Source organism: Saccopteryx bilineata, chromosome 4 (assembly GCF_036850765.1).
Source record: "Saccopteryx bilineata isolate mSacBil1 chromosome 4, mSacBil1_pri_phased_curated, whole genome shotgun sequence".
Lineage (NCBI taxonomy): Eukaryota > Metazoa > Chordata > Mammalia > Chiroptera > Emballonuridae > Saccopteryx > Saccopteryx bilineata.
The window spans coordinates 181,015,456-181,029,490 of NC_089493.1; the positions used below are offsets into that span (position 1 = coordinate 181,015,456).

Genomic DNA, 14,035 nt, shown 5'->3' on the forward strand with positions numbered 1-14,035 from the left:
TCCTCCTGCAACCTGTTCTCCCTTCAGCCCCGCCCCCACGCACGGCTCTCCCCCCTTGAACTCCCTTTCTCTCCTCTCCCTCTGTATGGGCTGAGCTATGACCCCCTCAAATTCATACAGTGTAGCCCTAACCCCCAGGACCTCTGAATGGGACTGCCCTTGGAGCTCGGGCCTTTAAAGAGGCGATTGAGTTAAAAATGACATCCTAACCCAATCTCCTTGGCGTTCTTCAAGGAGGAAATGTGGACACACAGGGAGACCTGGGGCACACGTGCATAAAGGAGGGACCGTGTGAGGACACGGGGGACAGCAAGGAGAATGGCTTTGGATGAAAACAAATCTATTGACACCTTGATCTTGGACTTGCTGCTTCTGGATTGAAAAGTGAATTTCGCCTGGCCTGTGGTGGCGCAGTGGATAAAGCGTCAACCCGGAATGCTAAGGTCGCCGGTTCGAAACCCTGGGCTTGCCTGGTCAAGGCACATATGGAAGTTGATGCTTCCTGCTCCTTCCCCCTTCTCTCTCTTTCTCTCTCTCTCTCTCTCTCTCTCTCTCTCTCTCCCCCCCCCACCCTGAAATGAATAAATAACATTTAAAAAAATATGTGGCAAAAAGTGAATTTCTGTTGTTTCAGCCACTCAGTAAATGATTTGTTGTGGCCGCCCGAGCAGACAATGCGCTCTCGTCTCCTGTCCTCTCCCCCTCTGGCTCTTGTCCCTTTCTCCGTCCCTCCTTGCTCTATCTGTCTGTCCCTCCCCCTTACTTTCCTGCACAGCTTTTCCCACCCCACCCCTGCCCCAGATGAGAAAAACGGGAAAGCAGAAACCTCGCCCTGTCAGAGACCCAAACCTGACGCTCTCAGCTCTGCCAAACTGGACACTGCCCATGTCCCAGGGGCCCTCCGGGACCTGGTGCCAACGCCACAGTCCTGAGGCTCAGGGACAGGCGGGGCCCCCAGGGAGCCCTCTGGACAGTGCCCAAGGAAAGCAGTCCCAGGAGGAAAATAAGCATATCCCTGCTCCACGGTGGGGTCACACCCAAAACACACATTCAACTCGGGCAGGCAGCAGGTCCGGCCACCGCCCTGGAAACATCTGTGTCTGCGCTGCGGGAACTGCTGCCAGAAGGTCCAGTAGGAGCCATTGGAGCCCAGACATGCCGGGGACACGGGCGGCCACTGGGCAGGGCCGCTCTGCCCCCAGAGGGCAGCAGTGGTGGGCGTCCAGCCCAGCCCCCACTCCCAGCTCCCAGAGCCGCCTGCCCCTGCCCTGCCCCCCCGCCCTGCCCTGCCCTGAAAGGAGCAAGGCATCACGGCACATCCCTCATCAGACTTCTGACCGGTGGGAGATACCGACGGGCACCCTTTGGTGGGGTAATGACTAAGCCGGGAGAAGTGCGGGGCCACCAAACTCAGGCTTCGGGGGTCAGAAAAGTGGGATGTAAGAGGAGATCAGAGGATGAGGAGGATGAAAAGGAACTGGGTGATTGGAAGGAAAACCGTGTATCAGGCAGAGGAAACAGCATTGGCAAAGACTTGGAGAAGAGAGAAAGACTGTCCATGGGGAACTGAAAGCAGTGACTTTGGGGTGGAAGGTGGGCAGTGGCTTGTGATAAAACAGGGCCACCTGGGAGGAAATCCTCTGTAGCGGAGGGGCTGCCTGGGGGGCACAGTCCCCCATTCTCTTCGCTCCTGCCCTGCAGTTAGCAGAACACAGACCAGGCAGGCAGCTCGGACTCAGCAGGGTTCATCTCCCCAGCCTTGGTCACTCGCAGTGCCAGTGGCCTTTACAGCAATGCCCCAGCCCAGGGCTGCTGGGCGTCCACTTACCTGGGAGAGGAGGCAGTTTGGTGCAGGGGGCATCGGCCGGCTTGGAGGTGGCCTCCTGGCAGACTCCTTCCTCTCTACTTGGGGCCCAGCCCCTGGGGAGTTCCGGGGAGCCCTGATGAGGTGTGCCGACAATGGCACAGGTGGGGACCCGCCGTGCAGATAGTCTGGAGGGGGCCGGGGCGGGGGCTGGGTGGGCTTTCGTAGAGTTTCAGGGGTGTTGGTCACCTGTATGCATAAGACAGGAACACTAAGACAAAGGAACCCTCAGTGCCTTTAAAGACTCACGGGTGCCCTTCTGAGACGACTAGGAGCCAAGGGAGGAGAGGGTGACTTGTTAAATCCCAGGATCCCAGAGTCAGATGTAATCTTTAAAGTCTCTAGGGGATGTCAGAACCAACTGAATGTCTCTCATGCCAAGAAAGTGGCTTTTATTATCAACCTCACGGGCACAGAGGCTCTTAGGAAAGTCCAGTAAGGTCCTGAGGATAAAGGAAAAATAGCAAAGTTCAAGGTGCAAAGCCCTTACCTTCCGCTTGCCCTGGGGCGTCTGCAACTTGAATGTTGGGTTGGCATGGCCAGTTCCACTGTTCTGAGACACCCTGAAGGGGCAACTAGTAACAGGGAATGGGGGAAGAACGTAAAGGGGGTTAACACTGAGGGTCAGTGCCCGAGTGGCCCCCTGAGCCCCAGCTCCCTAGGGATGAAGGTACGGATGGCCAATGGAAAACTCTCAGGGTAAAGGAGTTGACTTTATATAAACAGTTCTTCTCAGCACCTTCTCTTTGCCCATTTAAGACCTTTCTTCCCCAAGAAGTCCCTAGAATCTCATGAGCCACCAACTAATCCCCCTTAGGCACTGACTCAAGAGGACTTGGGATTAAAAATCCACTCCAGGACAAGTGTAATTTACTATGGGACTCAGAGACTAGACATCTTCAACATCCTAAGCCCTGGTCGTCAAACCGTGGCTCGCGAGCCACATGCGGCTCTCTGGCCCCTTGAGTGTGGCTCTTCCACAAAATACCATGTGCAAGCGCTACCTCGATAAGGAATGTACCTACCTATATAGTTTAAGTTTAAAAAATTTGGCTCTCAAAAGAAATTTCAATCATTGTACTGTTGATATTTGGCTCTGTTGACTAATGAGTTTGCTGACCAATGTAGGAACAAATAGCTTAAAAACAAAAACAAAACTTAAGTTGCTGTCTTGAGTTGGGAGCCAGCCATCCCTGTGAATGTTTTGGGCTAGTCATTCTCTCTCTTTCTGGTGCCTCAGTTTCTTGCTCTTTAAAATGGGGAGCAAACTGATGAGATAAAGGGAAGAAAATAGATTTCTTCAACAAGAATTGGTTGGGGGTATTCTGCTGAAAAGTATTCTTAAGTGATGAGCAGGCTCAGTAGAGAATACTTCCGGGAAAATCAACTAGTAATGTGTGCCCTGGTCTTGGCGCACAGCTAAGGGGACAGGGTGGCGTGCACCTTGCATTGGCCTTCCCCGCATTAGACCCATCTCCACCAACTTTTTCACACAGTATGGCCGACAGAAAGATCTGCGATCCACAACCCCAGGCCTCCAGGGCGCCCCATCCTACCTGAACTGCTGCCTCAACTTGGAGGGCAGGGCCAAGGCCTTGAGGTGGCCCAGTCTGCTGTCCTGCTTGCAGCAGTAGTACACCAGCAGGAGCACCGCCAGCACGAAGAGGGCCGAGAACACTCCGGCCACCACAGGGCCCACACCTGCCAGAGACAGAGCTCGGTGAGGGACCCGGAGCCTGTCCGGGCAACGGGCTTCAAACAACGTGACTCCTCTTCAGGTATTGGGCTTGCATGTAAGAGGCATTACTTATTTTAACTTAAAAATTATAATGCAAATATGATTTCAAATGCTTGGCAACCAAAGGGCTAGAATCCTTGAGATTTCCAGTAACAAACTGTAATATACAGTAAATATAAACTATATATATGTTTTTCCTGAGTGCCTGGCTCTCCATTTCCAGCTTTGTGCATCCAAGGGACTCTAAACCACTTGAATGTGTACCAGGTTCATGATTATTTTTAAGTGGCTAAGGAAAACTGGTTGGCACCCCACCCCACCCCCAAAAGGATGAGCTCGTTCGATAACCTATGGTCTGTCTTGATCTCTCTCTCTCTCTCTCCTCAGTAGAAAGGGCAGGGAGCAGCTGAGCTCAGCCCCACACCGGGCTACCAGCCTCAGCTGCTCCGCCCATTCGGCCGCTCTGTTTCTTGTTTCCTCATCTACACCATCAGGATAATGAAGCTGATTCATTACCGCTCTGCAACATGCCCCCTGCCCCTATGGCACCAACCCGTTCCCCTAAGGTGGGCAGAGGTCCCAAGCAGGCCAGGCACTCACCCTCAGGAGGCATGGGCCCGCTGTCGATGCTGCCCCCCTGGCCTGGCATGTCACAGAAGGGCGGGGCCCAGCCCGGGAAGCAGTGGCAGTTCTGGTTGTTGTTGCAGACCTGGAGCAGGCCGGGCAGAGGCGTCAGCACCCTGGAGAGCTCCGGCCTCCCACAGGGCCTGCACCCCTGCCACCAGCTGAGGAGTTCCAGGACCCCGGGGAACACGTACCCCGTGGCCATTGCACTTCTTCCCACAGCCTTCTGTTTCAAAGAACGAGGTGTTCCTGCACTGCCCCTCGAAGCAAATCTGTCGTGAGGAGGAAACCAAACCGTCAGCACAACCAAAAGGACACTCATTGCTTAACAATCAGAACACAGAGGTTTTGCACCTAGAACGTATGGGGCTCAAAAAGGCAGCCCACTTCCAGTTATTTATTATGGAGAAATCAGAAAACCAAGAGGACTGGACAGTAGTTAACTAAGTTCCACTATTACTTCTGGGATTAGCAAAACCCCCACAAATACTATTAAAACATCTCTAATAATATAATAAAGGTGTTATTATAGCCTATGTTGCCTATGTTATTACATGTTGGTTATATGTTATTACTTAATTGTATATTAATATGCACTAATTTTAATATCAAACTCAAAAATAATGATAATGGTGACAGCAATCTATTCTGTGGCAGGTGCTATACCAAGTACTGTGTGTGTGTGTGTGTGTGTGTTTTATAATTTCATTCTCATAATTAACTCTGAGGTGACCACTATTTCCCCCAGGCTCCCCTGATTCTTAGTCTAGTCCATCTCTTAATTCATGTGATGGTTAATGACGAGGACAAAGGTGATAAGAGCTAGCCCATCAAGGCACAGAGATGCTAGGCTAGCTGGGATTGGGGCCTAGGCATCTTCCTTCCAGAGATCACTTTCCTCAGTCACGACCCTCTGCAGCCCAGCCCTTGAGTGGAGCTGGAAGAAGAGACTCACATGGTTGTAGCCACACTTGGTCCCGGTCATCACCAGGCCTGGGTCCAGCATGTCGCCCTCCTCCTCCTCGGGACCTCGGTAGACATGGGTGCCCCGACATCGGATCTGCCTCCCGTTCATGATGATGGTGGTGTCAATGGGTACCGCGTTAGACTCCAGGGGCCGGGTCTCAGAACTCTGACACTGGATCTTCCCACACTTGGCATCTCTGGGCCCAACAGAGAGGGAGAGAAGAAGGCAGAATCAGAGGGAGGGGAAGAATCTGGGGCGCAGAGAGCTTAGTTTTTATTGACCAGGACAGCGGGCGTCCAAGCCTGGGGAACAGGCAAAGACAAAATGGGCGTGCTCCAGGATCCCACCAGGAGAGTCCCCACGTGGACTCAGACCAAGGGAAGGAAACAGGGGTCTTGTCCCCAAGCAGTTCCAGGCCAGAGGGCTGGCCTCAGGAAGTCCTCTTTACTGCAAGGACAACGGCCTGACCAGAGCACCTGGCCCCTTATTGTCCTTACACCCCATGCACCCAGATGCTGCAACCAGAAGCCTGGTGTCATCTCAGACTCCCCATTCTCTCTTACTATTGGGTTCAAGCAATTTTCAGGTTGTCAATCCTCTCTCCTATACACTGACCCTAATTCACACCATCATCCTCTCTCATCTGGACACCAGGAAACTAGTCTCCCTGCCTCCAGTCTTGCCCCATTGGCATCTAATTTCCAAATTGTTTTCAAGCCAAAGTCCAAACTATCTCAGCCAAGCATTCAAGACTCTTTATAATAAAAGACAGGATAAACAAATGGGACTATATCAAACTAAAAAGCTTTTGCACAGCTAAAGACAATAAGAACAGAATAAAAAGACAAACTATACAATGGGAGAACATATTCGACAATACGTCTGATAAGGGGTTAATAACCAAAATTTATAAAGAACTTGTAAAACTCAACACCAGGAAGATAAACAATCCAATCAAAAAACGGGCAAAAGAAATGAATAGATACTTCTCCAAAGAGGACATACAGATGGCCAATAGGCATATGAAAAAATGCTCAACATCACTAATCATTAGAGAAATGCAAATTAAAACCACAATGAGATATCACCTCACACCAGTCAGAATGGCGCTTATCAACAAAACAACACAGAATAAGTGCTGGCAAGGATTGGAGAAAAGGGAGCCCTCCTGCACTGCTGGTGGGAATGCAGACTGGTGCAGTCACTGTGGAAAACAGTATTCCTCAAGAAATTAAAAATTGAACTGCCTTTTGACCTAGCTATCCCACTGTTAGGAATATACCCCAAGAACACCATACCACTGTTCCAAAAGGAGAAATGCACCCACATGTTTATGGCAGCATTGTTCACAATAGTGAAGATCTGGAGACAGCCCAAGTGTCCGTCAGAGGACGAGTGGATTAAAAAGCTTTGGTACATATATACTATGGAATGCTACTCAGCCATAAGAAATGATGACATCGGATCATTTACAACAACATGGATGGACCTTGATAACATTATACGGAGAGAAATAAGTAAATCAGAAAAAACTAAGAACTATATGATTCCATACATAGGTGGGACATAAAAATGAGACTCAGAGACATGGACAAGAGTGTGGTGGTTATGTGGGGGGCAGTAGAGAGGAGGGGAGGGGCACAAAGAAAACCAGATAGAAGGTGATGGAAGACAGTATGACTTTTGGTGATGGGTATGCAACATAATCAAATGTCAAAATAATCTGGAGATGTTTTCTCTGAACATATATCCCCTGATTTATCAATGTCACCCTATTAAAATTAATTTTAAAAAATGAGTCTTTATGATCGGTCCCTGCTTTACTATCCAATCTCATTTCTAAGCAGTCCCCTCTCCTCTGTGCCCCAACATTATCCTTTATATCAAATCACTACCACTTCTTCTGACCACCAGCTTTTCTCTCCTTATGTCTTTGCCTGGGGCACTCTCCCGTGTACAGCACCCTTCCCCACCCTATTCAGCTAGAGAAGTTGTTCAGATCTCAGCTGAGGCATAACTTCCTTTGGGAAACCACGTTCACTCACTAAGAACAGGTTGGGTGGCTCTCTCCATATGTCCATTATCACACTACATTGTTGATTAAAAGTCCCATGTACTCAGCATAGTAGCTGGTACATGGTAAATCCTCATAGATACTGGATTGGTGAACAGATGGGTGAATGGGTGGTGGAAATGAATGAATGAGTGAATAAGTTAGGAATTTAGCACCCTGCAGAAGTGACCCAAAAAGGCTGATTCCCTGCCTTACTATAAGAATGTCCCAAAAGGAAGTCTGATCAGCTTTCTAGGAAGCACTGCCATCCACACCCTCCCTCTGACGTCCTTAGGGCTGAATGGGGTATTGTCCAACCACAGGCCTGGAAGAGATGACTGACTTGGAACGGTTTATTTAAAGGCCCAGCTCTGGGGCCAGCCAGGCTGCTGAGCAGCGTGGGAGTGAGGAGGACAGAGCAGGGATCGCTTTGTGACCCCTCGCCTCATGGGGTCTGCCCTACGGTCATCACCTCATGTTGCACTTCTTGTGTTCCCCGTTCATGTCCTTCCCACAGTTTCCAAAGGTGTCCCCAGCCACATTCACCTTCTCGAAGCAGAGGTCAGGAGCGGGCCGGGCTCCTGAGTGGGCAAGAAACATTTATCAGTGCACGAGACAACTTGAGCAGAAGCCCCCAGAGGGTAAAGCTAGGTAAAGGGCCAAGGTTAAGAAAGCTTTTTGGGAAAAAATAATCAGCCTTTTCTTCCTGAGCCCCCTTTCAGGGTGTTCCATTCCTACTCAGAGAAAAAGATTTCATATTTGTGGGTTTGTATCTTAAGCCTTCTCCCTAACAAAAGAGCCCAGCCCTTTTCAGGATTGTTTAAAATATCTCATACATGCGCAGCATTTTAAAGAAATAAAGTAGGTCTTGGGAATTTTTCTAACTAGCCATTGCAGTTCTTCCTTCCTATACCTTGGAGGAGTCATCACAATGAATAATGTGTTTTCTACAGATAACTAGGTATCTTTTAGATACAATTCTTGTGTATCTTTCAGAGGTAATTTAATAAAGAACGACAGTATACTCTAGTCACTGTTCTGCATCTTGCACTGCTCACTTAATCCGTGTGGGAGATGATCGTATTCACTCCATACAGAGCTGCCTCCTTTCATCGTGTAACACTGTACAGTCGCACCAGAAATAATTCAACTGGTGCTATTAAATCAGCATAGGCTATATAGGTGTTGTTGCTGTAACTAACAACACCGCAGTGATTATCCTTGTAAATTTATCTTCACATACATGCTCAAGTACAGTGGAAGATAGATTTCTAAGTAGCAGAATGGATGGGTCCACTGATCAGTGCATTTAAACTTTTCCTATCTCCCAACTGCTCTCCTTAGGGGTTGTACCTCTCTGTTTCCCCACACTGTCCATCTCACTATATTACTATTATTCTTGTTGTGGACGTTGTAGTATTGTTATTATGAATAATGTGACATTGTAATATTAACTCCTCAGTCTTTGCCAATCTGATCTATGAAAAACCCCATTTTCCAGTACCTGTAATTTGCTTTCACCTGAGTGAGGGCAGACATCTCAGAGCTATGGGACACGTGCATTGCCTTTTCTGTCTCCATCCTCTGTCCACTTTTCTTTTGGATTAGTCTTATCCGTGGACCCACTCTGAGAACTTAACGACTGAGGAACCGGGAGGAACACGGTCCACTGCCTCTCCCTGAAAGTCTAGCCCGACCCAAGGGGGCATCTGGACATGCTGTTTTGAAGCCAAGATTCTACACTCAGCAGAGGTGGGACGGGGAGGGCCGCTCAGCCCGGGTCACTTACCAGGACCCCACAGCTGCTGGCACTGCTCCTGGTAGGTGAGGCACATGCCGTTGTAGCAGTAGGCCTGGCCGCCCTCGCAGGGGGTGCCGTCCATCTGGTAGAAGTTGGTGGGACAGTGCGGAGACTTGCCCGTGCAGAACTCCGGGAGGTCACACTGCCGGGCTTGCTCGCGGCACAGCGTGCCAGGGGCCAGCAGCTGATCCAAGGGATAGAGGGAAAGGCGTCAACCCCGTGCCAGCCCTCAGCCCGACCAGCAAAGGGCCCGTGAGCATCTCCCTCGTGGCACAGAATTTCCCCTTTCCGTTACTTTGCATGACCTCATGAGCTCAAACCATCATCCACCTTCTGATATGAAGCATGACTTAGAGTTCCCCAGGTGTTTTCACAAATGCTAACTCACTTCCTCTTCATAAGAAGTAGTGAGAAATAATATTTCTGCAACAATTTTCACCTGACTGGGTGCTTTGGTCCTAACGGCTACTGTTACGGAGCTCCTGCTTAAGTGCCCTGTGCAAATATTACTTCGTTTAGTTTTCATGACAGTTTTATGTAAAATAATTATCCCTGTTTTACAGGTTAGGAAACCTGAGGCAGAAGAGGTTAAGCAATGTATCCAAAGTCGCATGGTGAGGAAATGGCAAAAGAACCAGGCCAACTAATACACACACACACACACACACACACACACTATAAACTCACATATGCAAATATACAGACCCAGTCACACATATTCTACCAAATTATATATATACAGCCTTTCCCCTGAGCACTTACATGTATACCCACGTGTGCTCGTTATGTGCTCGAGAGGGTCCCAGCTCCATGTATCTGAAATTTCGAGGCCCTATCTTCCCCTAGATGGAGGCTGCTTCCCTTCCATCACCCCACAGTGAAGCATCGAGCTGGTAGGTCAGAATGCTGGGCAGGGGAAAGGGCCACTTACCTTACAGCGGTGACAGCAGGAGCCGTGGGCACACTCTGCCCCTTCCTTCAGGGTGCAGTTAGAAGCATTGCAGCAGGGGTTATTGCATTCCTGGGGAGGCAGAGGGGGTGGGCGTGAGCTGCTGGACAGGGGCCAGGCCAGGGTCGCAGGACAGGGGACAGGGGTCTGGGCAGGGGCCAGGCCGGGGCCACAGAACAGGGGGCAGGGGTCTGGGCAGGGGCCGGGCCAGGGTCGCAGGACAGGGGACAGGGGTCTGGGCAGGGGCCGGACCAGGGCCGCAGGACAGGGGACAGGGGTCTGGGCAGGGGCCAGGCCGGGGCCACAGAACAGGAGACAGGGGTCTGGGCAGGGGCCGGGCCTTCACCCACCTCCTCTATCTCCCACCATCTCCCCACCCAGGACCCATATGCCCTGGAACCTGGGCTTTCTAGGAAGTGGTTACCAAAAAATCACTTTATAGCTTAATTGCTAAGGTAACGAGTATTTATCGTAGAAAAAACATATATACACATGCACGATCACCAGTAATGCTACAATTTAGACACAACTCTATTTTGAGTGTGGATATTTTCCTAGGCATTTCCCTATATACATCTAGAGACATACACTTACTTTACAAAAGCATAGGATCTGAACTGCTTTTTAACGTAATACAATGTGCACACTTCTCCTCGTAATCATGCATCGGCCCGAAACACGATTTTCAGTATAGCATTACACTATATGGAAACTCTGTGACTGGCTTTCCTCACTTCTAACGGAACACACAGACTCTCTTCTGCGCTGCCCTCCCTGGCCCTCTCCCCACCCCCTCGGCCTTACTATCCCACAAAAAGAGGCCATCCTGCAACAACCCTGAGCACAGTTTATGTAAGTTCCTGCGGCCCGCTTCCTCAGACTCCTCTCACCATCTGCTGCTCTTCCTCAACCCTCGCCGGCCCTGGCCTTTCTGGGACAGAAGTCTCTAGGGGTTCCACGCTCTCCGCTCTCCCTTCCTGCCTTCCCGGTCCTGATTTGCTGACACACAGCATGAGATTTAAAAGACTGACGAGATGGCCAGTGCCTCTGACTGTCCTGATAACACTCCTACTATGGTCACAGGCCGATCCATAATCATTTCTTGACAATGTGCTGGTCTCCATGCACAGGACCATTGCAGTCTGTGAAGCGAGATTATTCCCACTGCACAGACAGGGAAACTGCGGCTCCGACTAGCCCAAGGGCAGGTCGAGGCACATTCCTGGAAAGTGTTGGAGTCGAGTTCAAGCTATGTCTGCCTGGCGCCCACCCACACTTATTAACCATATCCTAACCATAACTGCCCAGGCCTAGCAGATCGCAGCGACACCAGCCACCATCTACTGGAGATGCCCATCTCTCCTAAGAGAAAAAATAAGAATACTTCCCTTCCATTAATTTCTCACCATCCTGGGCTCCGGGCAGACCCGCGTCCCTTCCCTTCTAACACACCACGTCTTTTCCCATCTCAAGGCACAGTTCCTCCCCGAGCTGAAACGTGCCTCCTGTCCTTGTGCTCTTCACTGACTCCTAACAGCCTCCAGGTATGGGGTCAGAGGCCGCAGCTCCACCCAGGCAGGGCCGCTCCCCTCACACTGCACACACCCATCGCGCCTTGGCGCTGGCCCTCCGGCGTTTACCATGGATTATATTCAGATACTTTTCCAACTATGTGATCAACGTGTTTTTCCCACTATTCTAAATGCGCCACAAGGACAGGGACCATATCTATTTTGCTGTATTTATCTTAGCCTTAGCACCCAAAATAGCACCCCACACTCGGTAAATACCTGTAGAATCAGCAACAGCTCCGAATGGAAGCCACCCGGCTAAGCCCACTCGTGGGCTGCTCCTCAACCCCATGTCCCCCTCACATGATAACATACACCCTCCTTTCTGACTGCTCTGAACTCATGGTGGTGGGCGTGGCAGAACCTTTAACTAGGCCTTTATTATTAAAGTTACATGCTGACATTAATATAAAATCAGACCACAGAGAATGTAATAAAATCAAATAGTCTTTTCCCACACAGACAGACCCTAAATCACATCCCCATAGCTAACTTACTCATGCGTTCTCCCCACAACTGTTCTCAACACAAAAACTAATCAGTTCTGCTTTTTTGTGGAACAGCATGCATCCGTTAAAAACAACAGCTACGCTGTGCGCCCCCACGCTCATATGAGGGTCACAGCAGCTCTGCTCCTTCCTCCTAGCAGCCTTTCTCGGGCCTGACTAGCCTTCCTGCTTCCCCTTTCAATCATCTCTTCTCCAGGCTGAACAGCACGAGCTTATTATTTCAAGCATCCTCATAGGTCCCGGTTCAATTTCTTATGTCCGGCTGCGTGGCCTCCGGAATAAATTCAGTGCAGCTGGAAGACCAAGAGGCCATCTGTCACGCCACTGGAGAAGACTGGTTTCTGGTCAGGTCAGACCCTCACAAGAAGAACTCCACCCCGACTTGGACACAAACAGTGTCAACCTCAAACTGGGAGAGTGCAGAACTGGTGCAGAGTTCAGGCTTCCTCTCCGCGTCTTAGGTGTGATGTTACGGGAGATGCACACAACTAAGACGCTCTTCGATTGCATTCTCTTTGACCGTGACATTTGAAATGAATGCAGATTCTCTCCCCTCCGCCAGCACCGCCTTGACACCTTACTTACCTCTTCCTCTCCACAGTCACACTCTTCCCCATCTTCTAGGTACCCGTTTCCACATCTCCGGCCTCCGTACAGCGTCCTGGTGTCCGGCATGTTCGAGAGACACATCCCACCACCTGACTGCAGATATCTGTCCAGCTCCCTCCTGTTGCATCCATTGAACACTTTGGGGAAAGGATGCCTGGCAGAGAATAAGGCTGGAGTTAGCGGGGAGTCTGAGCACCACTTGGCCAGAACAGCTGCCAGTCCTGCCGCCCAATGGGCTGACCGCACCTGGCTGGGCTAAGACCCTCGACAGTCCCATGCACATACACTCTGCCCCTTTAAACATCACCAACATAATGACTTACAATTCTAAGAATTAAAAAACACTAAGCACTGCATGCTGGGGTTTTTTTTTCCCCTCCTCTGCAGAGAGGAGGTATCTAAGAAGCAGAAGCAGCGATCTCTGCCCCTTGCATGCGGGGGCTGCAATAAATAAAGAGATATGAGAGTTAACAATAGGCCTTTTGAGCCTTAGAGCTGCATAAAATGCCAGCCAACCTAAACGTTTTCTGAAGCTGATATTATATAGAGATTTTCTTAGGACTGAGGACCAAATCAGAGAGATCACAGGTTAAATTTTTTGGTTGGGTCAGTGATCTGATCCCTGTGCTAAGGATTTAGGCAGTATCCCAAATTCAGCCAGCCGTCTCACAAGTGCATAGTCTTTAAAAGGTCCTGGGTCCCACCACTGAGAAGAAGCATTAAAAGCCACACATTTCCTGGTAGGAGGTCAGTACTACCATTTGGGTCTATAAAAGATAAGTTTTCCCGATCCAATTCTCTAAGCCACCTAAACATTAACACGCGAGGGTTTCCTTCAGTTATCAGGTATATCTGCTACGAACTGTTAAACTACCAAAATTTATGAATAGTTCAAAAAACCAAGCGGGGTAGTAATTAATATAACTCTCAACCATTTTTTTACAAATATGCTTTTTTAGATTGGGAAAGAAAGACGTGGATTTAGGCAGGAGCGCACAAGAATCTAAGCATCGCCCATGAGTTATATCCTGCATATCAACCTCACCCTTTGTGTGTCGTCACAGCTGAGGAGGAATGGGAAAAACACTGGCCCCTGGAGCTCCAAAAAGCTGCATTTTCCCTTAGAAACATTGAAACACCATCTCTTTAAGAGGCATAAACAGGTCGTAACGGTTTGGGATGAGAGGAACCCAAGCTCCCAGCATGATGCCTTCCAACAAGTGACTCACTTCCTGGGAGAACCCAGTGCTCTCTGCGGAGTGAGTCCAGACACTAAACATGAATCCTCTGAATAAACTCCAGAGTTCTCTTTGAAGGGCTCTGGGTTGAAAACCCCTCCCAGCTACAGGG

General features: G+C 49.8%; 1 protein-coding gene across 1 annotated transcript in view; it reads right to left on the bottom strand.

Annotated features, from left to right (window-relative positions):
- ADAM19 (ADAM metallopeptidase domain 19) overlaps positions 1–14,035 on the bottom strand; it is an 80,435-nt gene that overhangs the window by 6,083 nt on the left and 60,317 nt on the right. The window contains exons 12-21 of the mRNA XM_066273130.1: positions 12,662–12,839; positions 9,979–10,068; positions 9,036–9,231; positions 7,719–7,827; positions 5,182–5,389; positions 4,421–4,498; positions 4,203–4,311; positions 3,421–3,565; positions 2,355–2,439; positions 1,829–2,053 (exon numbers count right to left, since the gene is read on the bottom strand). Of these exons, the coding sequence (XP_066129227.1) occupies positions 1,829–2,053; positions 2,355–2,439; positions 3,421–3,565; positions 4,203–4,311; positions 4,421–4,498; positions 5,182–5,389; positions 7,719–7,827; positions 9,036–9,231; positions 9,979–10,068; positions 12,662–12,839 (1,423 nt within the window). The remainder of the gene's footprint in view (positions 1–1,828; positions 2,054–2,354; positions 2,440–3,420; positions 3,566–4,202; positions 4,312–4,420; positions 4,499–5,181; positions 5,390–7,718; positions 7,828–9,035; positions 9,232–9,978; positions 10,069–12,661; positions 12,840–14,035) is intronic.